Below are 24,506 nucleotides of genomic sequence, written 5' to 3'. Positions count from 1 at the left end.
AGACTACTTTTACGGATCACCACTGTACTTGGGAAAAGTATAAAGCAGACCACTCAAGTATAGCTGATTTTAATAATGAAATTTGATAGTTTATTGATGTAGCTTTGTGTCCTTGGTAAAAAATCAAATCTGTTGTCATGGGCGATAAGACAAACCCAGTCACATTTATAGTCTGCATGCATACAGATTAAGTTTTATTCTTTTCAGACATCCTCATATATTATAAATCTAGCCTTAATGTAACCATATAAGGTCATCCTGGCTTCACAGTCGTTATACATATACAATGTCAATATTATGTACAATATACATTTAAGCTTTTGTCTATTGTCTATAGATCTTAAAAGCAGAATAAGCACATTTGTAGTGTAACTCGTGTGCACTGTGCATATACAATACCTGATTTGCAAAATCACTGATTGTAGGATAGTAAATTTGATAAAAAAAGAAATAGCTGGATCCATGTGGGTAAGGATGAACATCTCGCCATTCTGCCAGGATCATAAATGAACCAGAAAAGTCTGTCATCATATTAGCAGCAAGGTATGCATTCACTCTATCCAACAACATATCATCATAGCTGCTTCTTCCTTTCTCAAATATCTCATAAGACACTTCTCCTTCTCTATAGTCCAGTCATTTTACTGTTTAACCTTTAACTAATTGCAACAAAAACAGTTAAACTGTTTCTGGTACAGAAAAATGTGCTTTACAACATATCAAAAGTCTCGGTGAGTCTCGTGAGGGGAAAGTGCTTTTTTGTGACCTTTTATGGCCATTTTTAGTTATTTTCAGTTCTATTTCATCTGTGCATTATCCAAACCACTCAAATTGGGTACAAAATGATTGGTCTTACCATAAGCAACAATTTGATACTTGTTTGGTGTCCATAGCTTAATCTGTTTCAAAGTTATAACCATTTTACCTGTCACTTTAGTTTTGCCCACGCATATAATTGAATTTTGTTAAAGCAATTTCTTTCTGGATTAATGATACTTTAACCATGGCAGGAGACAAGTTTTCACAACAGAGGGTCATGATGAAACCTTATATGTATTTGTTACCATGGAAACACATAAGTGTGTACTTTTGTACAGTTATTGTGATAATTATTGTAAGATATCAACAACACTTGCATTACGGAAGATGTACACAACTGAGTCTAAAGTAGAATGAGTGCAATACAAATATAGTTACTCATATCTTCATCATTATCATCATCACCATCATTGCTTTTGATTACTTCTGAATTAGTACATCCCGACTCTCTGTATTTGCCACAAGCAACAGAAAACGTTTTGCTTACTTATTAATTTATTTTTACTGGGCAGACAGCAATTGCCGATACACCCAGGGAGTGATGAACACTAAAGACATCACATTTACACAAAACATACAGCAAACGATTAGATAGACAATAAGCAATTGGTAAATGTATCTACGTATGTTTTCTGATTCTATGAGACAGCTACTGGTAACCTGTTCCAATCTTTGATTGTTCTCGAAAATAAAGTGTTGGTAATAACTGGACTGTACTGGGTTGGAAAAATTGGTGAGTGTGGTGGTGTCTGGTTCATAAAATGTTTGCAGTTGATCAATTCTTTGTCTAGATTCGAGTGACGGCCAATCTAAATCTCTAGTAATTATAAATCAATAACACTGGTGAGTCTATTAGATAGTACACTCAGCCTGACAGTCATATCTGGTTATGCTATCATGCCAGTCTGGAGTCTCAGTCTACTTTTTCTTTCAATAAATGTGCACAAAAGCTGAACATCAAGGCTATAAATGAGTAATTGGGTCCTTTCTCTGCATGCATTCCTTGGCTGTGATACTACCTCACACCTGTATGGTATCGTAAAGTGCACATATCCATCAAGTCATTTGAGAACAAGCCAAACCTGTAATGTTAAAGAGTCAGCTACCCCTGAAGAAATTTCCGTTGCAGAACAAACATTAGATATTTTGTACAATTTGACACCTGGTGAGTCACTAAAATTCTGTGCCACAAACATATCAACAAAAATTTGCCACAAACACATCTTTTACCCATCCATACAAAATGCTAAGTTTATTTTCAAATATTTGAGTGAAGAGGTAGCTGTGGCAAAATGAACCCCCTACAATGGGCATGAAACTCCATTACTTTCTGATTTGCCACAAGCACCAAGTGAGGCTGACTTTAGCTGGCAGTATGAAGTGTACAACTGCACATGCAAGAAGCACAATGTGAAATGCTCTGTTGCTTATGGGAAGGCCAGGATGTACTAATTCAGAAGTACTTGAAAACAATTCTACTTTAAACTTGCACCAACTCAGTTGTGTACATCTTCTGTAATGCATATCATCTGAAGTATTGTTCATATCTTACAATAATTACAATAACTGTACAAAAGTATGTACTTATGTGTTTCCATGGCAACAAATACATCTAAGGTTTCATCATGACCCTCTGTTGTGAAAATGTGTCTCCTGCCATGGTTAAAGTATCATTAATCCAAAAAGAAATTGCTTTAAACAAAATTCAATTATATGCGTGGGCAGGACTAAAGTGACAGGTAAAATGGTTATAACTTTTGAACAGATTAAGGTATGGACACCAAACAAGTATCAAATTGTTGCTTATGGTAAGACCAATCATTTTATACCCAATTTGAGTGGTTTTGATAATGCACAGATGAAATAGAACTGAAAATCACTAAAACTGGCCATAAAAGGTCACAAAAAGCACTTTCCCCTCACAAGACTCACCGAGACTTTTAATATGTTGTAGAGCACACTTTTCTGTACCAGAAACAGTTGAAACTGTTTTTGTTGCAATTAGTTAAAGGTTGACCCATTTTTTTGGCTAAAATGACTGGACTACTACGAATGTCATGATCAGACCAATATGGAGCCACAACATGAAATCGTCTCAGATCGTAGAAACCAGGAAATGGAGAAGGCCACCAGTAATAGAATGGTCTACTGAATGAGATCACTCCAATGGTACCAATCTGTGTGGAAAGCTATATGATAATGTATGTTGGTGTTATCATTATTTTTTTTAAAAAAAAGCATTGTTTTATAAAGCCTATAGTATGTTCACGTTGAGCTGAACCCTGAAAAACAGCTAAAAATTAAAACTGGATTTTTTCTCAACAGAGTTAACATTTCTGCCAACCAGATGATTATTGGTAACAGCAAAGGTGTCAACAACAGACACATACAGTTTGGCTCCATTACAAGTTTGGAAAAGGGCTCTAATGGACACTGTACTTATATGGCTTCTCTACAGGAAATGTATTGTGAAAATTTTGATTGATCATAAATATTGTCAAACATTTGAACAACAAGATTTTGAAATATTTTTAGTGGATCAAGCAGTACTGCAAATGAGCCAAATTCCAAGATTGTGTGTAATTGCATCCATGAGTTATTAAATGTTATTCAGCTCAACGTGAACATACTATAGATGTAGTAAATAACTTCTAGTTGTTTACAATTCAGATTTGTCATAGCTACATCACATTTGATATTCAATAACTTACATAAGCTAATGTGTGAGTTTGAAATCCAAATGGAAATCCATTGGGAATATAAATTGTGTCAGAAACTCCATCATCGTATTGTCTTAATTGCTTCTTCTGATCACTGAATGATAGGAATGGGAGCACAGAATCATCTATAGAGTGTACATATATTCAGTATACAGGGAATTTAGCACTTAGTATAATTTCATACAAAATATGCAGTGTGGTCATGAATACGTGTATGCTGTAATTGGAAATTCTTAGAGTGGAGTGACCATCACTGACAATAGAAATACTGTATTAAATTCCCTATACACATATCATGAATCCACATATAAAAATTATGGACATGTGAACAAACCAGTGTATATTTGTGGCTATACAATACTATCGCATGGTATTCAGTGCTTATGTATATATGTACTTGATGTTCCTTTTGTGGACACTTTGTTACTTTGGTCTTCCTATATATAGACCTTTGTTCTATATGTGATACACTCACAAACTGTTAGATAGTGGGCTAGTTCACGTAATAGTTATACCATGGCAGTGAGAGATTTGCGGATACATATACCTGAAGCCTGAAGGATGCAGGCCCAAGGGCTGAGGATGTCTATTATATCAGCGAATCCAATCATGGTATAAGTGATATATATCACTCAGGCCACACTCACTAATAGGTGAAAGTGCTACAGAGCACTCAATCCATTTGTTTTATGTACTAGTATCTGGTGATCAATCATGGTTTTAATAGCATGGGCTTATTATGCCTCAACACACGACATTAGTAAACTTATACAATATTTTATAATTCTACTTTTCTGTACTAAATTAAGCCTACCACCTTTACTAACAAGAGATGAATGGTATTACAGCATAGCTTGGTGGGAAAATCCCTAATTTGGCACTGAACAAAATAATATAGCATGCCAATGTAGGGATTTCTTACAGAGCTATGCTGTAATGTATCATTCATCTCTTGTTTCACTCCACTTCGATCCCTACTTCATTTTTGAAATAGTAATTTTTCAATATACGCACATTTAACATAATCAAGAGTTCATAATATAAACTGAGTAGAAGTACTACTTCATATTACAAACTCATGATATAACTGGACATCATATAACAGGTGTATACATACATACCCATTGATCCTGGTGTGGGAGTTGTTGAAATGGAACTGGAAGTAGTATCTATCATTGATGATATACTAATAGTGGTTGTTGTTGGTGATAGACTACTCTCTACAGTTGTGGGAACAGGAGTATTCGTTAGTACCATCGAACTTGCTGCAACGGTACTAGTAGGTGTTATTGCCATTGAGGAAAATGTACTAGTGATTCCTAATGAAGTGTTCATTATTAATGGATTGAAGTTAGATTCAAAGTAATTACCTGAATAAGTTGAGAGTGTCATTTGTGAGGAAGAAGAAGCTTCCTCCACCAGTGAAGTACTTAATACTACCATCACATTAGTAGTAGTAGCAAACATGGTTCCATCTTCAGTGTATAGATACAAAATGTTGTTAACATTAATATCATTACATACTTACTCAAGAAAGAACACAGCATGCTGATTCCTACCATATTTGTAACTATATGTTGCATTATACAGTGTAACAATTGTTAAAATTTTATTGAGCTTTAATTCTCATTGCCATAGTCTCAACTTTTACAGAGTTTAAAGGTGGCCTGTGTTATTAGCAATACTTCAGTCAGCTCAATGGGTGCACACATTTATTGAACTTAATTTGCTAAGCATAGCTTATTGTAAAGCAAATCAAAGAAAATATGTATAAAATAAAGAAATCACTAGTGCTTTCTGGTACAACCATAAAGAAAAAAAAAATCATATTGAATTTCACAATTATATATATGACAAGTTACATCATTGTCTTAACTATACCAGCAGTTGACTGGCCGGCATTAAATTATCAACAATTGTATTGTGAACTTGGTATTGCTCATTGTATAAGATAATTCTGGACAGTTCCCAACTTGAATATTTAACATCATAATTATCTCAAAAGCTAGAAAGCGTATTTAACTTAATTACTTGAAAATTTAGTTGATTAAGACTCATCTACTGTATGGTGATATTATGACCATCCTGCTAAAATGTCTCATTATTTCTGCCAAATTCCAAATGAGGTAACTTTTGTTGCCACGTATAATAAAACAAATCAATAATGGCTGTTTATTTCCTAAAAACAAATTAAAGTTTATTTCAGTGCAGAGGTCTACCACTGTACCAAGTATTGTACACTAACTCATCCACTATATATATGGAGGATTTTGTAATTGTTATTTTCATTGAGCTGCATGAAAATTTTACAGAAATACACTTTGATTTGAAATATTCATAACTCAGCAACACAAATTAATCAAGTATGAATTGGATGATAGATGTACATTTAATGTGGTAGTGGTTAAAGTGTCAAAAGAGGTGTTAATGTACTGTTTAAGGCAGGGGCGTAGGCAGGATTGTTTGAAGGGGGTTCCAGCACCAGCATTGAGTTACTAGAAACAGGGGTCTGGGGGCACAGCCCCCAGCCGCTGAGAGACTTTCAATATTTTAATAAATCAAAACTCAGCAAATTGCTATATTTTATGCAAAAAGTACATTAATTATGATGCATTAAGTACCCCTGGGATGAAGGTAGTATACTAGATAAAGTCACCTAGTAGAAACAGACAGCATAACACATAGAGACACATATAGCAATCTGTAAGTGATGGTTATATCTCACTGTGGTATAGGAGCCATGAATCCACTGATACAAATGACAATCAAAACAATATAACTATACAAATGTGCATAGCATGAATTCATTTTACATAACACAAGTGATAAATTACTGGAGCTCTATATCTTTAAACACTGCACACCAAAGCTATAGCAGTATAAGGTCATGCTAAGTTTTGCATTTAATGTTGGAATGTCTGAAAAACTTCATATGGACATGGATATTTACATGCATGTTCTATTAGAGTATACCTGACTGCTCTATTAGAGTATATACCTGACTGCTCTATTAGAGTATATCGATCTTTTTAACAAGTTTTGAAGAGGGCTCATGTTACCTCTGTAAATCCTTCCCTGAGAGATGAATGTAAGTTTTATCAATTGTTGTGCTGTGCCATTACACTATATTTCTCACTCATTTTGTCCTGCCACACTAAATAGTGTGTTAGGATCCTGCTTGCAGAAGTATAAATTTTACAGGGGGGGTTCCTGAACCCCCCGGAACCCCCCCTCCCTACGCCCCTGGTTTAAGGTGTGATTAACAAGTATCCTGAGTATGAACATTACACCTAGTTGAAGTTTGGGGCTTTATATGTACAGTAGCTCTTCAAAATATTGAGATATTTCAATGAAACGTGTAGGACTGAAAAGAATGAAAGAACACTTTACTGTTAAGAGTTTAGTGCACTTACATTACCTTACCATATTATTTTACATTACCTTACCATATTAGCCGGTATCTGCAAACACTACAAAACACCGCCCAGGGGTCACCACGAGGAGGTGCCAACAAAAATAGTCTTGATAAAGACTGACCCCCCCACACACACACACACAAGTATGCAAGCACTCATGCATGCACATACACAAATACACATACACAAATACACATTCACATGCTCATGATTAAACATACAGTAATCTTCCAAGAGATAATGATTTTATCTATATACCATTTAACTCCATGCTGATAACTTACCCAATTACTACCATAACAGATATTGTGATACACTAGCCTCAACAACTCCAATACATGCTCCAGTAGATAGTTGTGATAGTAGATAGCCTATTAGTTGTGATAGTAGATAGCCTGCTCCAGTAGATAGCCTATTGTGATACATCACCCACAATAGCATTTCAATGTCAAAGAACGGTGTCTTAATCCAAATCAATTTTGTGGTGTCTTAATTCAAATCAAGATAGTAAGCTCAGCACTTCATATATGTCTGCTGGGTTGGTCAAGCATTCCTGAAAAATTTCTCATGAAATATTAGCCAGCCTATAGTACATATGTACAAGTTGAGCTGGATCCTAAAAAACACAGCTAAATATGAAAAGTGGATTTTTTCTCAAGAGAATTAACATTTCAGCCAACCAGATAATTAGTGGTGAAAGTAAAATTGTCAACAGCAGACATTGTGTGGTTTGGCTTCAATACAAAGGACTGTAACAGATATTGCACTTTGGAAACTTTGATTGACAGTGTACATGTGTCAGGCATTTCAATTTTGAAATATTTTTAGCGGGTCAAGCAGTGCTACGAATGAGCCAAATTTCATAATCGTGTGTAGTATACATCATCCATGAGTTATTACATGTTCTGGAGGATCCAGCTCAATGCATACATAGTATAAACTTAGACACACAGTTACTCCCCTTTGAAAAGCAACTTTAAGCAAGACACAAATTTTGTCAATAGCTATCATGCAGGGGGTATTTAGGGGGTTCCTCTGAAATTTGAACTTGTGGGGGAACACCATTCAGGCTATCAACTACCGTAGTTTGGTAGTACAAAGATACAGAAAATGGAGACAGTATACTGTAGCTACAGTATAAAGGAAAAAACTTACAATAATTCCTCAAAAATGGATTAAGGCAGAACTACATTGCAGCCTTTCATAAAGATCGAGATACTGTAATAGAGCAGTCAGGTGTGTAAAAATAGAGCAGTCAAAACTACTCTAATAGAACGTCTTAGCACTACAAAATAATTATAAATATGGGTATATCATAGAATAACATAAATGTAAGACTACTTGAATTTAGAATGATTTAGTAGCTATATCTTGTCAATGAGGATTTTAGTTCAACTGAAGAATTGGGATATGTATTAAACTCAAACCATATTAAGTGACCTCTAGTAATCCAGCATACTAGTTTATTTCATCGTTCATTAATAAAATCATGAATCTTGAAGTATTTTAAAATATCTATCAGTGGCTGAGGGTTGTGCCCCAGACACCTGCACCTTACCTATATCAAATCTGAAACCAATCCTGGACACACCCTTACCCTATGAGGCTTTACTACAGTATAGAGATTGTCTCTGGATAAAAAGCTGGTCTAATCACTTATTTGCAAGTACCAGTTTTCAGAGTGCACCCCCTTTGAGGCTACGACAATTTTTCCTTAACATCCACTATACAAGTAGCCAACGGCTAGGTCTTACCAACCCTGTATGCCATATAGATAGTTTACATGTGAGGTTGGCTATCTCCAATAGGAGTGGTGAGGAGGGCAAAGGGTTGTTTTTAAAATGAAAGAGGGACTAGAGATGACTTATTAGGTGAAGGAAATTTACAGAATGGATCTTTATCCAACAGTATGGAGGTGTACAGCCACATCCAGCCATTCTCAGGTTGGCCAAAGGACTCAATGCTAATACAGCTTGCTTTGAAATAGCAGCCATGCAGCAAAAGCAGACCACTTATTAGTAACTCTGGCTGAATTTTGACAGTGAAATTTCATAGTATATTCATGTCCTGCCATCATGGGCAACAAAGCTGGTTTTCCCAGACCTATGTGGTCACATAATTTAGATATACCTTGTAAGATTTTAGTATGTTTAAACCTAGATCACATAGGTGAAGCACACGTGTACAGAACAAAACTCCTTATACCAACCCTGTATTTGCGTACTGTCTTACTCCATGTCTTGGGACCACTCTTTCAATTACTGCCTAGCCCAAGGAAAAAAAGATTACAGTGGTTAATTAATGTGTGGGCTTTGGCAGAATTTAAAATAATGGTCCCAAGATGGAATGAAGACAAAATGAATAGAGTTAGATTAATTGCCACTTTTTATAATTGTAAGTACCAACAAAAGCACTTACAGTGTACAATCTTTAATATAGGTAAGTACCCTGAGCATTAGAATGCTACATATAGCTACATAAGATTAATATAGTCAAACGTGTATTATTCTGTTGCCTTTGAGCCAAAATTTCCTGTCCTTATTGAGCAGGTGGCTGTATTAGGCAAGTCACTCTGTATGCAAATGTCATATCTGGGGATGGCAGGTGACCTTATTATACAGTGACCTGATTAGACAGGTATCCCATTGCACCACACATTAACATTATACACTTCACTTTTTTAAAGTCTTATTGTTAGTTAACAAAACTCAACATCAAACCAAGCAAGCAACACACCTTGCATGTACCATGTTGAATAACACATTTTTGAATTTATAATCAATTTAATAGAGATAAATCATGTATACAATAAATAATTGCTACACTGATACTGTGTAAGTTCTCAAGGTATTGTCAGCACTTCCACTAGCAAGTACCTACAGGTAGATATGATAGGGTACAAGCTAATACAGCCGTAAATAAGGAGACCTCACATCATGTCTGCTCCAATCCATACACAATACCTTATCACTGTGAGCTGCTATTGAATGGAGGAATCTAGAACTGCATATTAAAATAAAATGAATATAAAGTAAATAACCATTGGATTACTAGAAATGAATTACATTATATGAAAGTCTCTAATATAGCATTCACTAGTTCCACAATTCATGAAATTCTCTAATAGAGCAATCAATCAAGAGTTTTTAAATCGCAAAAGGTTAGCAATATGTGCAGGCCCACTGTAACTTAGTATTACATTCTTTATCGCAATAGTCAATGTATTTATTCTAAAATAGTATGTTGACATATTGGTATGATTGGTACGCAATGCACTGCAATTCCAACAGCATTAATGTTCTGCAGGAATCCAAGATAAGCATTTGCCATCACTACGTGCTGTTTCATATACATAACTTGTGTAGCAGCTTGAAAATGGTTAGCATGGCCCAGCTGCTTGTATGTGTATAACATGCTTGTCACTGGTCAACAGTACATAGCACAATTGATGCGAATAAAATATGCTTGTCAAATTCACATTTTCATCTTGCAAGTGAGCACTAATTGGAACATATATGGCTATGGGCAAGACTAAGTCATGCCATAGTGAATCGACTAAAATACAATATTTGCCCCATTTCTCTTATAATTACTGACATTTGCATCTCTGTTTGAATCATGTGGCATTGTGTGTGACTGTGTAGTGTTGTGCATAGCAGTATATGTGACCTGCTGAGCAAAAACCAGCCATTTTTGCACATTCCTTGAATTCCATTTTATTGCTTCTCTGTTATCTATAGTAACAAAGGAGTGGACAGCCCAAAGTTTCAGCCTTTTGTAATCATAGTACTGGAGTTATAGTGCTAGACAGTTGGACTAGGAATAAACTTGATTTGTACAGCAACAATATGGCAAATAAATTACAGGCGCTTATTCAATCAATCATAACTCACAACTGAAACAAGCTACGAAGACAAGGTTTGGCTCAGTGTGTTCACTATGAACTGGCACATCGATCAAGGTATAGTGTTTTTTTGTACTTCTCCATGCGGACAAAGAAGGACATTTCAACAATTAAATGACGATAGTAAACTATATTTCTACCACATATTAAATAAGCACCCACAACTCAAATACCGTACGCTGCACGAACATGAAACATAGATTTTCTTACTCCCAATGAACAGGAGAATCTGGTGGTATATTGATTTGAGCTTTGTTTCAGAGCGATTGAAACATGCATAAAATTTTTATGTAACATGTGTATTTTTACCTCAGTACCAAAAAAATGATTATGTTGGGCGTGAATGTGATTGTAGAGGCGAAACATTATATGTGACCAGCTGAGCAAAAACCAGCCATTTTTGCAAAATTCTATTTTGGGTTCTGAACACTACTACAAACCGTGTATTTGTTAAGCGTATGTGGCCTAATAAAAAAACCTAATTGGGGAGTATTTATGTATCCACTCTCTAGGGATGGTGTGGTTTGCAGTCACCACGTGTACCGATATCCAGCTTCTTCACAAATCCTTCATGTTAACCATGAGTTTCACACTGCAGAAAACCGTCTTGCATGTGAAAAGCACGTCATTGAGCTGTGATCCATTTCTTTCTCCACTAACACAGGTGTTGATTCACAAGTAGTGCATTATGGCCTCTTGTCTGACTATCATGTTTACTACACTGAGCACTTCCCATACTGTTCTTTGTATTGTGTAACGGGTGGTACCTAGAGGTGCACCGATAATTGGATCAGCTATCAGTTATCAACTATATCAGCCTTGTTTTTGCATATTGGTATCAGATTGGTAACATGTGTAAACAAGTAGCAGATACAGATATACATAAACATCTATTTATGGGCACTCGTACTCTAGTACTACCCTATAAAATATATATATATATAATATATATATTTAAACCCCAGTGCGTGGGAGTATCAAAGTGCCGCGCTGGGTTATAACTACCATACAGCTAGACAGAGCGGTGCTGCTACTGTACGATATATTAGTTATCACCCAGTGATAACTAACTTATCACCCTGTTTCAGAGCCACTCAGTCTCTTTCGTGACATCATAATAACCGCGAATGGCATTGTTTACCAATGGAATAAAGAGCCAAATAAGGAAATATTGATACAAAACACACCAATACAGCACTTAAAACTACCTAAATCTTACAAGAAAACTGTTAATCCTTTACACAATAATACTACAAGTTACCAATACCGTGATAGTTTAACAAATGTCAAGAATAGTCCGTGACGATTTTCGCTCCAGCAATCACTCTCAATGGTCACTATGGTGAAGAACTAACTTCCTCTAGCTTCATCGTTCTATCTTGGACTATGGTAGCCACTTGTTGGTCTTTATTTTTCTCTTGCACACCACGCGACACCACCATACCACTTTCTGACGAAGGCGAATCGTACCTGGAACCGCTGCTTCATAACACCGCCCTTCGCTACAGTTTGTAGGCAGTATGTAAAGTCTCTCTTGTAGCTACGAAGTAGAATCTCCGCACAATTCAGACGAAATCTTGAGCACAGTGACAGGAACTCAAACCGGAACTTAATTTACTATCCGTAAACTTCTGCGCACTCCCGCGCACTGGGATATAAAACAGTTATATCCCGTATACTCGGATGATATCATTGTTATTACACTCGTCCTCAGCTCCGCCTCGGACTCGTGTAATAACAATGATATCACCCTCGTACCGGAATATAACTATAACATAGCAGCGCCTGTTTATGTAATGTCGGCTGTTGATTACATTCCCACTCTGTCACTTATTAACTAAATTCAAATCATTAGAGAAAATCTCCATGCTACCATTTTGGATCAGCTCTGTTTATCGGCTTGATATTATTTTATATTAATATTGGCTAAAAGTCATATCGGTGCACCTCTAGTGGTACCTGGCTAATGGAATGGACACTTCACCTTCAAATAATTGATACTCAGTGCACATGTTCAGACACAAAATTGGTGCCTGACACCATTCTTTCCTTTTTGATGTGGTGAGTTTATCAGCCACAAATTATGTAAGTGAACAAAAGGGATTTTAAACTCAAGTAGGATTAAAATGTAATGAAACAATGGAGGTCACCCACTAGAATAGTTGCAGGTGTAGGTGACCTCCCTTGTTTCATAAATTTTTTAATTTCTATTATATGATCTCTGTTCAAATTTGAAATTCCTAATTTTTCCTTGTACTTGCAAAGAAGTAAAGAGCCCAGCGTTAGGTTAGGTATGTATAACCAAATGTGTGCAGTTTACTATAGTTACCAGGTAATAAACAGAGAATCACTGACATTTTAAATATTGTAGTAAAACAGAATGTATAGGTTCCTTTTCCTAAGTCCTCTCGCATATACACAAGTAACCAGACTGTTTTATTAGGATATATCCCAACCTCAATGCTGGCAGCTATACAGAAAATTCTCAGAACCCTAAAGCTATGTGCGAGTTTGATATTGTCATGGAAAATAAAGGTTGTACAGCATCATTTAGCATTCTACAGAAATCTCATGTGACAATAACTATGCACCTTTACGGAAGTCTTGATTGATATTAATTGTAGTGTTTGAAAGATCTTAAACAGCAACATTTTTGGTAAAATTAATGTGTTTTGGGGTATCCCTACTATACAGTACTACAATAAGTTTATTATATAAACAAACATATCCTTCTACAAGTCGTGAAGTACACAATACCGCAGCTACTACTGCTGCTCAGTACCACAGTAGTATCAGTACCTCATCTATCACAAGGGGGATGGGTTTCACACACCTGATTTACAAGTTCTCTATCTGGCAATGCTGTTCAGTACATAACTCACAAACAGTACACCCAATTCGAAACTATTAACCTACTGCAACATCACACAAATATTCTGCAATAGTGTTCTAGAGCAAATCTGGCAAGTTAACATTCAAGAAATGATAATTTACAGTCTTTTAAAAAAATAGCTTGCTCCCCCACTGAAATAATGCAACCGCAGCAAAAAATAAACAAAATTACCCTCAGTCAAAGACTATGGCAACACTTGCATACGTATGTATGTATATACGTTTGTACATACACACCTACGTATGTAATTCTGATTCAGTAGGCATGTATGTGTGATTCAATTTTTATAGAAAATTTAATTTTGTAAATATATCACCTTCGTGTATCCCATATTCTGAGTGTGTGATCGTATGAACTTGATGCAAGTTGATGAGTGTGGCTGGGTGACCACTGGACGCTTGATACCCATCCCTTGTGAGACTGGAATGTTGATTGAACCATAGCACCTCCTGTGGTAAAGGTTGTACATGATGCAATAAAAGTTTAACATAAAGTTGATACAGATCACATGTGCAACTTCGCAGTACAATTTTTTTTTAGTGGGAGGATCAAAACTACAAACAATGCCACAAAATGGCTTACTTCAGTGAAGGTGTTCATGAGTTTTCACCACTTAGTTAGAGAACATTTTAAAACCAACAGGGTTTTACAGATGCTGTTTTAGTTAAACATAAGGGTGTACGTGACAAACTTCTCCATACAAGTTTTGTGTAGTCTAACTCACCATATGTTATATTACATTTATACAGTCCTGGGTCAACAGCCCCTTATACCACTAGCAGAGGAGGTTGGACGCACTATAAGCGTTACTTAAATATATTGCTCTTAATTGTATTCTTTTCTTTGGTATTTCATGTGACCCTCAATAGTCGCAATACTAAACTGAAAAACTAAGGAGTTCACTGTGGTTCGTTAAATATTCAGATCGTCCTTCATGTAAGCTTCAAGGCTATGTACTTTTGTTTTCTCAAGGCACTTGAGATTCATCGTGAAATTAACAAATTGTGATTTGATGAATACAACTTCACACCAGACTTGTCACGTACGTTTTCTATAATGAAACAACAACCCTTCACCGTGTTATACTGAGATCGTTGTATTACCTTCCTCAATAAAACTGATTTTGCATAATGTATTTTATTGGCGCTTTAAACTCTGGCTTTGTTACCAGCCAAATCAGCGAGGTTCGCTGGGGATCGCCACGCCGTTAGATTTAGAAATACATAAACTTTCAAATGCACTATAGTTTTAATACAATTGTCTTGAAATGAAGATTTTCCAATGAAAATGTACAGCTTACATGAACGCGTCCAACCTCCTCTGTACCAGTAGTTTAGTCTTAGGGTAGATGCAGTTACAAATACATCTCATAATAATGACAAAGGTTATTGACAAAAATGCATTAAATTAAAATTTATTCAGAGACTTGTTAGGTCCATAACCACTCTCACCTTGTTGACGAGGGTCCCATAATCGAACATGACCATCAGTACTGGCTGAAGCTATTAAGTGATTGTGTTCAGAATAAGAAATGTCCAAGAACACCTTATTTCCTTGCTGAAGTGAACATTCAATTTACAAATAGAAGACACACTAGTAGTACATACGTACCAGTGTATCCGTAGTAGTGTTACTCTCCAGGTCCCATATTCTAATAGAGTGGTCATACCCCGCTGTGAACAATTCTCCTTCATGAGGCCACACAACTGTTCTCACTGGCTGAGTATGTCCTGCCAGTGTTACTAATGGAGTCTAGAGAAGGCAACACAAACAACTCTGCCATATGCCCATATTTGTTAAGTACAGATATGGAGAAAACATCTAATTAGGCACAGACTTGTAGATGATCTGGTTAAACAAAAACACTGAATATATTGCACAAAAGGTATGATGTACATAACACAGCCACCTCTTTAACAACCAACCAGATAGCGGAGACCATGCAGATAAGAAAAGAGGTCTCCCTGTATTGCAAGTTTGCAACCTTACATAACAGACACACTGGAGTATATGCAAATTCAAATGTATTTCAGCTACCAACTCTATATGCTTAAGGTTGAAATAATCCATTTTATTTGGATGAAACATCTTAAGAAATCAGCATAATGCTTTAAGGGAAGGCAAGTTGATAGGGTCAGGAAGTCACCAAGTATTTGATCACTAGAACTTGTGCACATGGAAGCTGCATGACAACAAAGGTTTGATATGGATTAAGACTAAACAGGGTACACAGTTATATCCACTTACCCTAGTGGTTGGTTTACTTTCCTTGCCCTTGGCTGTCCTACGTATTTTAATCGACACCTCTGGGTCAATATCATCAGCATCATCATCAACAGAGCAACTCCATATCTTGAGAAATTTGTCCCAAGACACACTGCAAAACTGACCAAAACAAAAACACATGCACACCCCCCCCCCCCCCCCCCCCCCCTCATCACACACATGCACGCACGCACACACGCACAACACACTACCACGCTCTGTCATGTACATATGCATACATGTACATGTAGGCACACCTGCCTTGTTTACATACATGCCAACTCACTTTATTCTTACTGGGACTAACAGCAAGCTTCTCTACAGATTGTGCATGACCTTTGTAGTGATAAATCACATCAGCACACTGGTCACCTTCTGACCACTATAGCAATATCACACAATATGAGATTAACAGTTGCATATACTGTACATTTACCTTCCATAAAAATATTCCCTGATCTTGTGAAGCAGATAGAAAGAAGACACTGTTTATCCATTTCACATCAGTTACTGGTCTGCTGTGTCCCTCCATCACTGCTAGCTGCTCATTGTCATACCACATATATACCTTGTTATCGTAACATCCTGATAAGAGGCTGTATGTAAAACAATAAAGAGTATATTTACACTCACACATTGTGTGTGGCATGTGTGTATGTAGTGTGCGTGTGTGTGTGTTGTGTGTGTGTGCATGTGTGTGTGTGTGTGTGTGTGTGTGTGTGTGTGTGTGTGTGTGTGTGTGTGTGTGTGTGTGTGTGTGTGTGTACTGGGGAAGCAAATGCCCAACTGTCCTTGTTTCATTAAGTGGTCTTGGGGTTGTTGTGGAACTTTGGGTTCCGCGACTACTCTCCGTGAGACCTGGACAGTACTCCTGCAGGTTACTAGCCCTGCCCCTGGAGGATTTGCCTGCACAAGGCTCAAGTGCTGGTTCGCTGGGTGGTATTAGCTGCGGCTGCTGTAGGCTTTGCTTTGTGTATATGCGTGCGTGCGTGCGTGTGTATGTGCATGCTGTATAGTTGTGTGGTTTGTGCATACGTGTATACATATGTATGTATGCCCACTCATTTATTCATTCTCACACCTGCTTAATATTTGTTTGTGGGCATTAAGACACTATTGTGTAGGTACAAGAAGTCTATTACTTACTATTTCTGATGACACTGTACACAGCTGACCCAGTCACTATGCTGTAGTACATGGAGTGGTTCAGGAGGTGCATTCTTCTCAATACACTCGATCTCCACAACAGCTTCATTGCCAATCAATCTATCTGTTAGATGCTGCCCTATTGTAGTCCTCAGTAGCTCTTCATTAATAACAAAGTCAAATTCTTTCTTCTCGTCATTACCTACAATAAAATATAACATGAATATTCTACTCCAGGCCGCCGTCATACTACAGATCAGAGTTACCAGTCCTTGGCTACAAAAAGAGGTGGAATTTGAGACAATCAACTAAAAACTTGAGTTTTTTATTGTTTAAGCTCGATAATGGTGAATGAGGCTGTAGCAGTAATATTGTAGCCGAAAACTGGTTTTAAAAAACACAACCAACTTTCCTAAGCAAAAAGAGAGGCCAACTGCTCAAAAATATAACTCATGGATGCAATCACACACAATCTTGAAATTTGGCTCATTTGTAATACTGTTTGACCCACTAAATATATTTCAAAATCTTTTGCCCGACACAATAGTTACGGTCAATCAATTTTTTACCAATGGGTAAGCCATAAAGTACAATGTTCATTACAACCCTTTTCCAGATCTGTAATGGAGCCAATGTCTATTGACTGAAATGTTAATTTTCTTGAAAAAAAAATTCACTTGGTTTTCAAGATCTAGCTCAACTTGATATGTAGTTGCTGTGGTAAGAAAGAATGGCTTTCCCGATTAGGCTCTGGACTGAGGCATATTACATGCAGGCAGGCAGTCTATTGCCATTATAAGATTGGCAGCTTTTCAAGCCATTGTTTGCCTAGAACAACCATAAAAAGCCACATAAAAGCATGCATAAACTTGTATATTCCTTTTTAATTTGCAAAAATAACAGAAACATGAATTTGTGCCAATTTGATAGCACACCGACACGTGAGCTAACACCACTACGAGATCGATTTTACTGAGCCTGTACAATAGTATACAAGAATCACTGGAAAATAACAATAGAATATGAATACTTGGAGCTGATAGTAACTAGATGCGAGTGGTGGACGGGAAGCAGAGAATTCATAATTAGTGGCCTCCCCAAGAAGATATTTATTTATCAACTTTACCAGTCAGGCACTGGGCAGGGTAAATAATACATCAAATCAAATGTCCATTGTATGCTTTGCTTTATGGCTTATGTTGTTCACTTAGATGACCACAATAAATAGTACACAAATCACCTATTATCTCGTTGACGAGTTTGCTGAGTTCATCTTGATCAAGTGATTGTGGAATAGAGAACGCGTGATCGGGGATGGCTAAACTATTACACATCATATGACATACAAAGCGATTAATATGTTTCTTACCTCTTGTTGCAGGATGTAAATTTCGCTTGTACGTGAGGAACGTTGTCTTGCACATCCATCACCCTAAACCAAAACCCACAATCACATGTACAAACAATTAACTGCGCACTCGTGTTTGGAGCTCAACACGGGGGCGTCTAGTCACGTGCGAAAATAAGTGGTGCGTGTTGAAAAGCATTTGCGAATGTATGGGCGAAGGCAACAGATACCTTTCTAAACTAAGTGAGTCAAACGAGACAAGTTGTAGGGACATTACCAAGCGAACTTTTGAGTGAGCAAGAATAAATCATCTGATCATGTACTAACTAACTAAGTGAAGTCAATGACTGAGTATTAGCAAGAGTTAATAATTCAAAGGGATTCATCTGTATAACTCTAGTATAGTATATTCTATAATTATGTGAAGGTTGTTTTAATCTTCACATTTCTTTGTTCTGCCTCAGTGTGCAATCACAATTCCTTTTTTATACACTTGTTAACGTGTCTGAGAGAATCATCCATTTGAAGCACTCTTAGAGATTCTGTCCTCCACTATTATTAACTCTTAATTACTCCAAAAAGTGTTATACTAGGAGTTATCCGGGAGAAAGAGGAGGGAGCTCCCCACCCCAGGAAATCTGGTCATGTAGTAGCTAGTGAGTGGTGTTAAATTAATGCACAATCACTACTTGCATTCTTTTGCTGACAGAAGACGGGAATACATGTAAGCGTAGATGTAGTTATCCTGGTTTTGCGTGAGTACAGAACTGTTGTGATTTGTGTGAGTACAGAACTGTTGTGATTTGTGTGAGTACAGAACTGTTGTGATTTGCGTGAGAGAGAGAGCTTTGTGTACCACGGTCACTCTTGTTATACTATTCCAACTAAACCATATTTACATTCTTTCCTACCTTCAGTAGTAAAAGAATGATCTACCAATCGAAATTGATTATGTTGAACTTGAACTCCATGTATATCCCACACACCCAGTATGATTATCTGTGTCTGTAAAGTGTAAACTCTTTTAGAGGTTTTACACTGTAATCAGTACATAAATATCCCTTATGATCATATCATTCATAAAGTTCCCAGTTTACCCTTTGTAGCAGTAGGAAATTCCTACAAATTCCCTCATTAACAAAAATTGATTCTTTCATGTACTCTTTTTCCCCAAGAGCGATCCATCTGACTACGGAATCGTTTACCCAAACACCTTGTGGAAACTGACAATATTGATACTGTTAAATTTCTATTGCTTAATGTTTAGTTTGTTTCTTCTCGTACTCCCAACACTGATTCATGCAGTATTCCATTCTTGCATAACCTTTAGCACAAATGCCTGGCAAAGTAAGTTGGCTAAGAGTACAATAGTTGCCTTACTTTAGCAACTGGGGATTGGAAAAAGTGAGGAGGCACTGCCTCTCCACTTTCAGCTCGCCCCCATTTCTCTTCCCCCTTTTAAAGAAGAGCTGTCAAAAGGGAATGCATATGGTTCTAGCAAAAAAGAAGCTTTACCAGACAGAAAGAAGTCCATTAAACAAGTTAGAGTATGAAGACAAATCTTCAGCAAACGGGGTGGTATGGCCACTGACTGCATCACGAAAATGCTGAGCAGAGCACCAGGACTAGTACCTCTAGAAATTCCCTTCAAATACTGTGTCACAGACACAGCAGATTTATCAACAACCAAAGAGGAAGATTCAAGAGCAGAACAGGAAGGAGGATCAGAAACTGGATGGTGTCCAAAATAAAGCTTGAGAGACATTGTTGAACACCATGATTGGTCTGATTAATACAACAATCATCTTGTAAAGCCTTCCACAGGGTGGGTAATCCATCAAGTTGAGACCATATTTGTCCTTTAAATAATTTTGTGGCATCTAAATACAGTGTATGCTGGCTCAAGGGAAGTGTTGGTACAGAAAATTAATGCCTCAATATGGTTTCATTGCATGAAGAAGACAACAATCAGATTGATTGAAGATAAAAGGAAAGACAATCGGAACTTCATAAAGCACATCCCACTGGTGTGTTTGTTATTGTGGCATAAAATGGTGGCCATACGCTGCTTCATTTGGTCTTCAGCCTTGTGAATGGCAGGCAGACAAAAATTTGAGTTAAATGATTCTTTTAAAATTCTATATTCGGTCACCTGTCTGTATTTGATATTAGATAGACTAATAATATTCCATAAGGGTGATTTTCATGTAAAATGCCTCTAATATGTTTTAAACATGGTATTTTATGTGGCACTAGAGTATATATAGTGACTGCTCTATTAGAGTATATGGATATTTTAAACAGGTATTCATGGAGCCCCCTTGGCTCCTTTCAGGCTGGGACCCAGGGCAAAATGCCCCAGTTGCCCCCCTCTGTGGGCGGCCCTGAAATTACCCCATTAAAGTATGAATGAACAAAAAATACTGCATGACAATTGAAAACCTTTTATTTTCAACATATGCATAATGTATATATTATGGACGCTATGTTGTATATAATGCAAATAATATGTTTCTTACTTGTAGGAATATGACAGCGGCTTCTAGATTTGGCTACTTCAATCATCTAGATTAGTTTGGTATCTAGAGAAGCATGCGACAACTCAGCTGGGTATATGAATTTAAATTTAGAGGTGCACAAATATACACTTGTGCAATGTTGTATTAACTCAATGCAGCAGTAAGTTGAGAACACTGACAATTTGTATACCTCTTGTTTCAGACATTTCTGCTGCAGCTGCTGAGTTTTCATTCTCAGCAATTACACCATAACTTAAAGTAACAATAGTCACTGCAGTGAAGAACAAGATCCTTTTCAGCATGGTAGCCTGGAAGCAGTACACCACAATATCATTGGTACAGAAGCAACAGTTCTCCATGGCAACTACACAGTGTATATGTTACCAATCTGCATGCTTAGCCTTTTTATAAGCAAAGCAAATGGTGAATAGTAAACAGAAACCTCTTTCCTGTGTGGTTAGTTATATAGTTGGCAATACTAGAGAAATAAGTGTGTATATAGTCTATATAAGGTGATTTTGTGTGTTGTGTAAGGTGATTTTGCATTTTGAGTGCTGATTTTGTGTGTAGTGTAATACTATACAAATATATACATATATATATATTTAAAATTCTGCCTATAAAACACATTTGTATTACTATAGACAGCTGATATATATGCTGCACTTGTGCAAGTGCGTATGCAGCAATATATGCAGCACCAGGCAAAGCACTCGTGCCCATTTGGTATAACTATTACACATATGTCCGGTAAGAATAGCAGTCTATAACCTTTCAATAAGAGCATCCCACAATAATATGGCCATATGCATGGTTTGCTTTCCTTTTAATACAACTATTATCGATGTAACTTTCAGCAGAGCAACTATACAGACCTTTAGAAGCTTCTCCCAAGACGCACTGCAAAATTTACAACAAAATGATATGCAAACCACTAGGATAAGATTATTTTAAAATTGCTTTGTTGTCATGCAGTACATAATATATTATTATACAGAAGATTCTTGTAATTTCCCTAAGTTAATTTCACTGTATATTTTTTCCTTTAGATCCTCAATAGCATTAAGTGACACATGCATGGTGCATGGTGTATTTCATCAATTACAAATTTGTAACTGATTCTTCCAACTTATTCACAACACAAAGTTCAAGTCATTTTTTCTATCAACATACAACCAAGTGGTAGTTCAGCCTGCAACACTTTGTCCTATGGTTTTGATTCGCATTCATGCACAAATAATATATACATCATACTTGTATATACCACTAGACAATAAATGGACCAGTGTAGTTATTATCTCGTGCACCATCAGGTTACCTCTAGACCGGTATGAAAGATATTACCAGATTTTAACAACTACAACATAGAATCACCAAATACATCCTGAATGACTATACATCCAACTACAAAACACATCTAATAAAACTTCAACTCCTTCCTTTATGGATGTTCTGGAATTATCTGATGTTGTGTTTTTCATTCCCAGCACCAAGAAGCCTACATCAAGTTTCAACATCAACTCACTCGTCTCATTCTCTAACACTTGCACCAGATCTAACGGACTAAAACTGAGCCATAATCCATCTTTCTATAACAAACAATGTCACTTCTATTTTAATTGAATATGTAGTCTCTACCAATTATCAACATGGACCTATATACAGTAACCATCAAAAATCAAATTAAACCATTCTTCTGGAAACATTTTATTGTAATCCGACCAACTCTCATAAACTCCACTACCTCTGTCCATGTAGTTCCTGTATCAAACACTTCTCCATGAACTTTGATCATATATAGTCCTCCCCCTATCACAACTTGTCATATCTCATTTCTTAACTACTGTAAGCTAAGTGGTTATGCTACTGTAACTTTTAAATTAAGTAGCCATAATTTTACTTTAATTGTAATTTTAGTTAAGTATAATTAAAAGTAATGTAGTTTTTGGATACTGGCACAGGATGCCAGTATTCCATCAGTGTAATTTTTACATAATATAGTTATAGTTTATTCCACCTTTTGTCTGTCACTGTTATTTACACTGTAAATAGATAAATATTTTAATAACATAGAGACTCAAAAAGGAGAACACATAATTATGATTCATACACTTGGTTCTTAGTACCTGAAAATGCAGAATGACATGACGACCTTGGTTGGTCTTCATATTAATCCCATCTAAGAAGCATTATATTTATTGTGATTGCATTTATGAGCACAAGATTAAATTATTGTTCATTAAATCACAATTACAGGTAATGATGCTGTTATTGATCAGCCTCATCACAATGAAACACTATATATATATCTGCAAATTAAACCATATACATGCACCTAACCAGTAACCACAGATCATACGTACTGTTGCTTACAACATGTATATTTGTGTATATCTGTACACAGTGTTTGCAAGTCTATTTTAATAATCATGATATGCATAAAAAAAATTATGACTAGTATATATGTACAGATTACCTACCTGTCCTGCATGCATGCTCTTCACCCAACACACTCCACTTTTAAGCAGATCAGGACATAATACTGTTGATTGAGTCTTTATGTGTTTACATATATCACAATTTGACCAAGTGATGGCTCAATTCTGTAAATATGTAGTGTGATTGCATGTGTAGCTAATGCTTGCTGAGTAATCTATAGCCATATTATGCACATGTGCCGGTGCTGATATGGTTTGATAGAGAGCAGATTATAAACACATTATGGCATGGCCGGGTTAAAGCAAGTGGAAAATCTGGATGAATCACTTGTCCAAATTTCTTATACATTCCCCTACACTGCATCGTATCACAGTATGTATATGGAATCCATTAAGCATTTCTACAAATCCATGCCAAATATTTTAATCCTTCAGTTGATCTGCATAGTATAAGGTGTAGTTTGGTACAGCTCTCTGTGTTGTAGGGAATTGCATGACAGTAATTATTATAAGAATGAATAATCGCATGCATAAATGCATCATTTCTTCATGAAATGAATCACATGTGCATACACCTTGATGGTTATTTGCACTCCTTTTTCCCTTCAACTCTTAATGTGGAACAGTTTACCAGCTACAGTTATTGAAGCAAATGAAGATTATAAGAAGAGAATATTGAACTCTGCCTTCTGTGTACACCCTCCAGTGCCTATCTGGTAAAGTAGATAATAACAACAACATTTCCCTACTTAGGTGGCCTCCCCAAAGTTGGCTCCGAGTGTGGCGCTTGGCCAGAATCTGGGTGGCCTGCGGATCAAGTCACGATGGGGTTGGCTTTTTTTCACCCCTTCTAGGTATTTGTCCCGTTTCACTTTAGGATATTTAGCTCAAAGATTTTCGCTTAGGCTCCTAGGCTATGGGTAAACACCTCGAACAGGCTCTGCCTTCTGTGTACACCCTCCAGTGCCTAACTGGCAAAGTAGATAATAAAAACAATAACAAATAACAACTATTTTTGTAATAACCCAGCAATACTGT

The 24,506-nt window shown here is 36.6% G+C and overlaps 1 protein-coding gene across 2 annotated transcripts; it reads right to left on the bottom strand.

The window, feature by feature from the left end:
- Positions 1 to 9,718: 9,718 nt before the first annotated feature.
- Positions 9,719 to 18,628, bottom strand: LOC136239028 (ribosome biogenesis protein WDR12 homolog). 2 transcript variants are annotated; one of them, XM_066029767.1, is made up of 11 exons: positions 18,533 to 18,628; positions 18,404 to 18,486; positions 17,164 to 17,365; positions 16,454 to 16,613; positions 16,304 to 16,399; positions 16,000 to 16,137; positions 15,364 to 15,504; positions 15,204 to 15,309; positions 14,069 to 14,201; positions 9,889 to 9,958; positions 9,719 to 9,831 (listed from the first exon to the last, which is right to left on the bottom strand). In XM_066029767.1, the coding sequence occupies exons 1-11, from the start codon at positions 18,589 to 18,591 to the stop codon at positions 9,775 to 9,777; spliced, it is 1,245 nt and encodes a 414-aa protein (XP_065885839.1). In that variant the 5' UTR covers positions 18,592 to 18,628; the 3' UTR covers positions 9,719 to 9,774. The 2 variants fall into 2 exon arrangements, with proteins under 2 accessions (XP_065885839.1, XP_065885840.1); XM_066029768.1 differs by having other exon boundaries at positions 18,404 to 18,481; positions 18,533 to 18,618.
- Between the last annotated feature and the right edge of the window lie 5,878 nt (positions 18,629 to 24,506).

Source organism: Dysidea avara, chromosome 11, assembly GCF_963678975.1.
Source record: "Dysidea avara chromosome 11, odDysAvar1.4, whole genome shotgun sequence".
Classification (NCBI taxonomy): Eukaryota; Metazoa; Porifera; class Demospongiae; order Dictyoceratida; family Dysideidae; genus Dysidea; species Dysidea avara.
This window is presented reverse-complemented; position numbering and strand designations above follow the sequence as displayed.

What these genes read in the sequence shown, in the direction of transcription:
- LOC136239028 (XM_066029767.1), bottom strand. Translation starts at nt 18,591, where the DNA reads ATGGATGTGCAAGACAACGTTCCTCACGTACAAGCGAAATTTACATCC. An exon ending in TTTACATCCTGCAACAAGAG is followed by an intron (nt 18,487 to 18,532) that starts GTAAGAAACATA and finishes GATGTGTAATAG; the next exon opens with TTTAGCCATCCCCGATCACG. An exon ending in AGAATATGGGATACACGAAG is followed by an intron (nt 9,959 to 14,068) that starts GTGATATATTTA and finishes TTTAATATGCAG; the next exon opens with TTCTAGATTCCTCCATTCAA.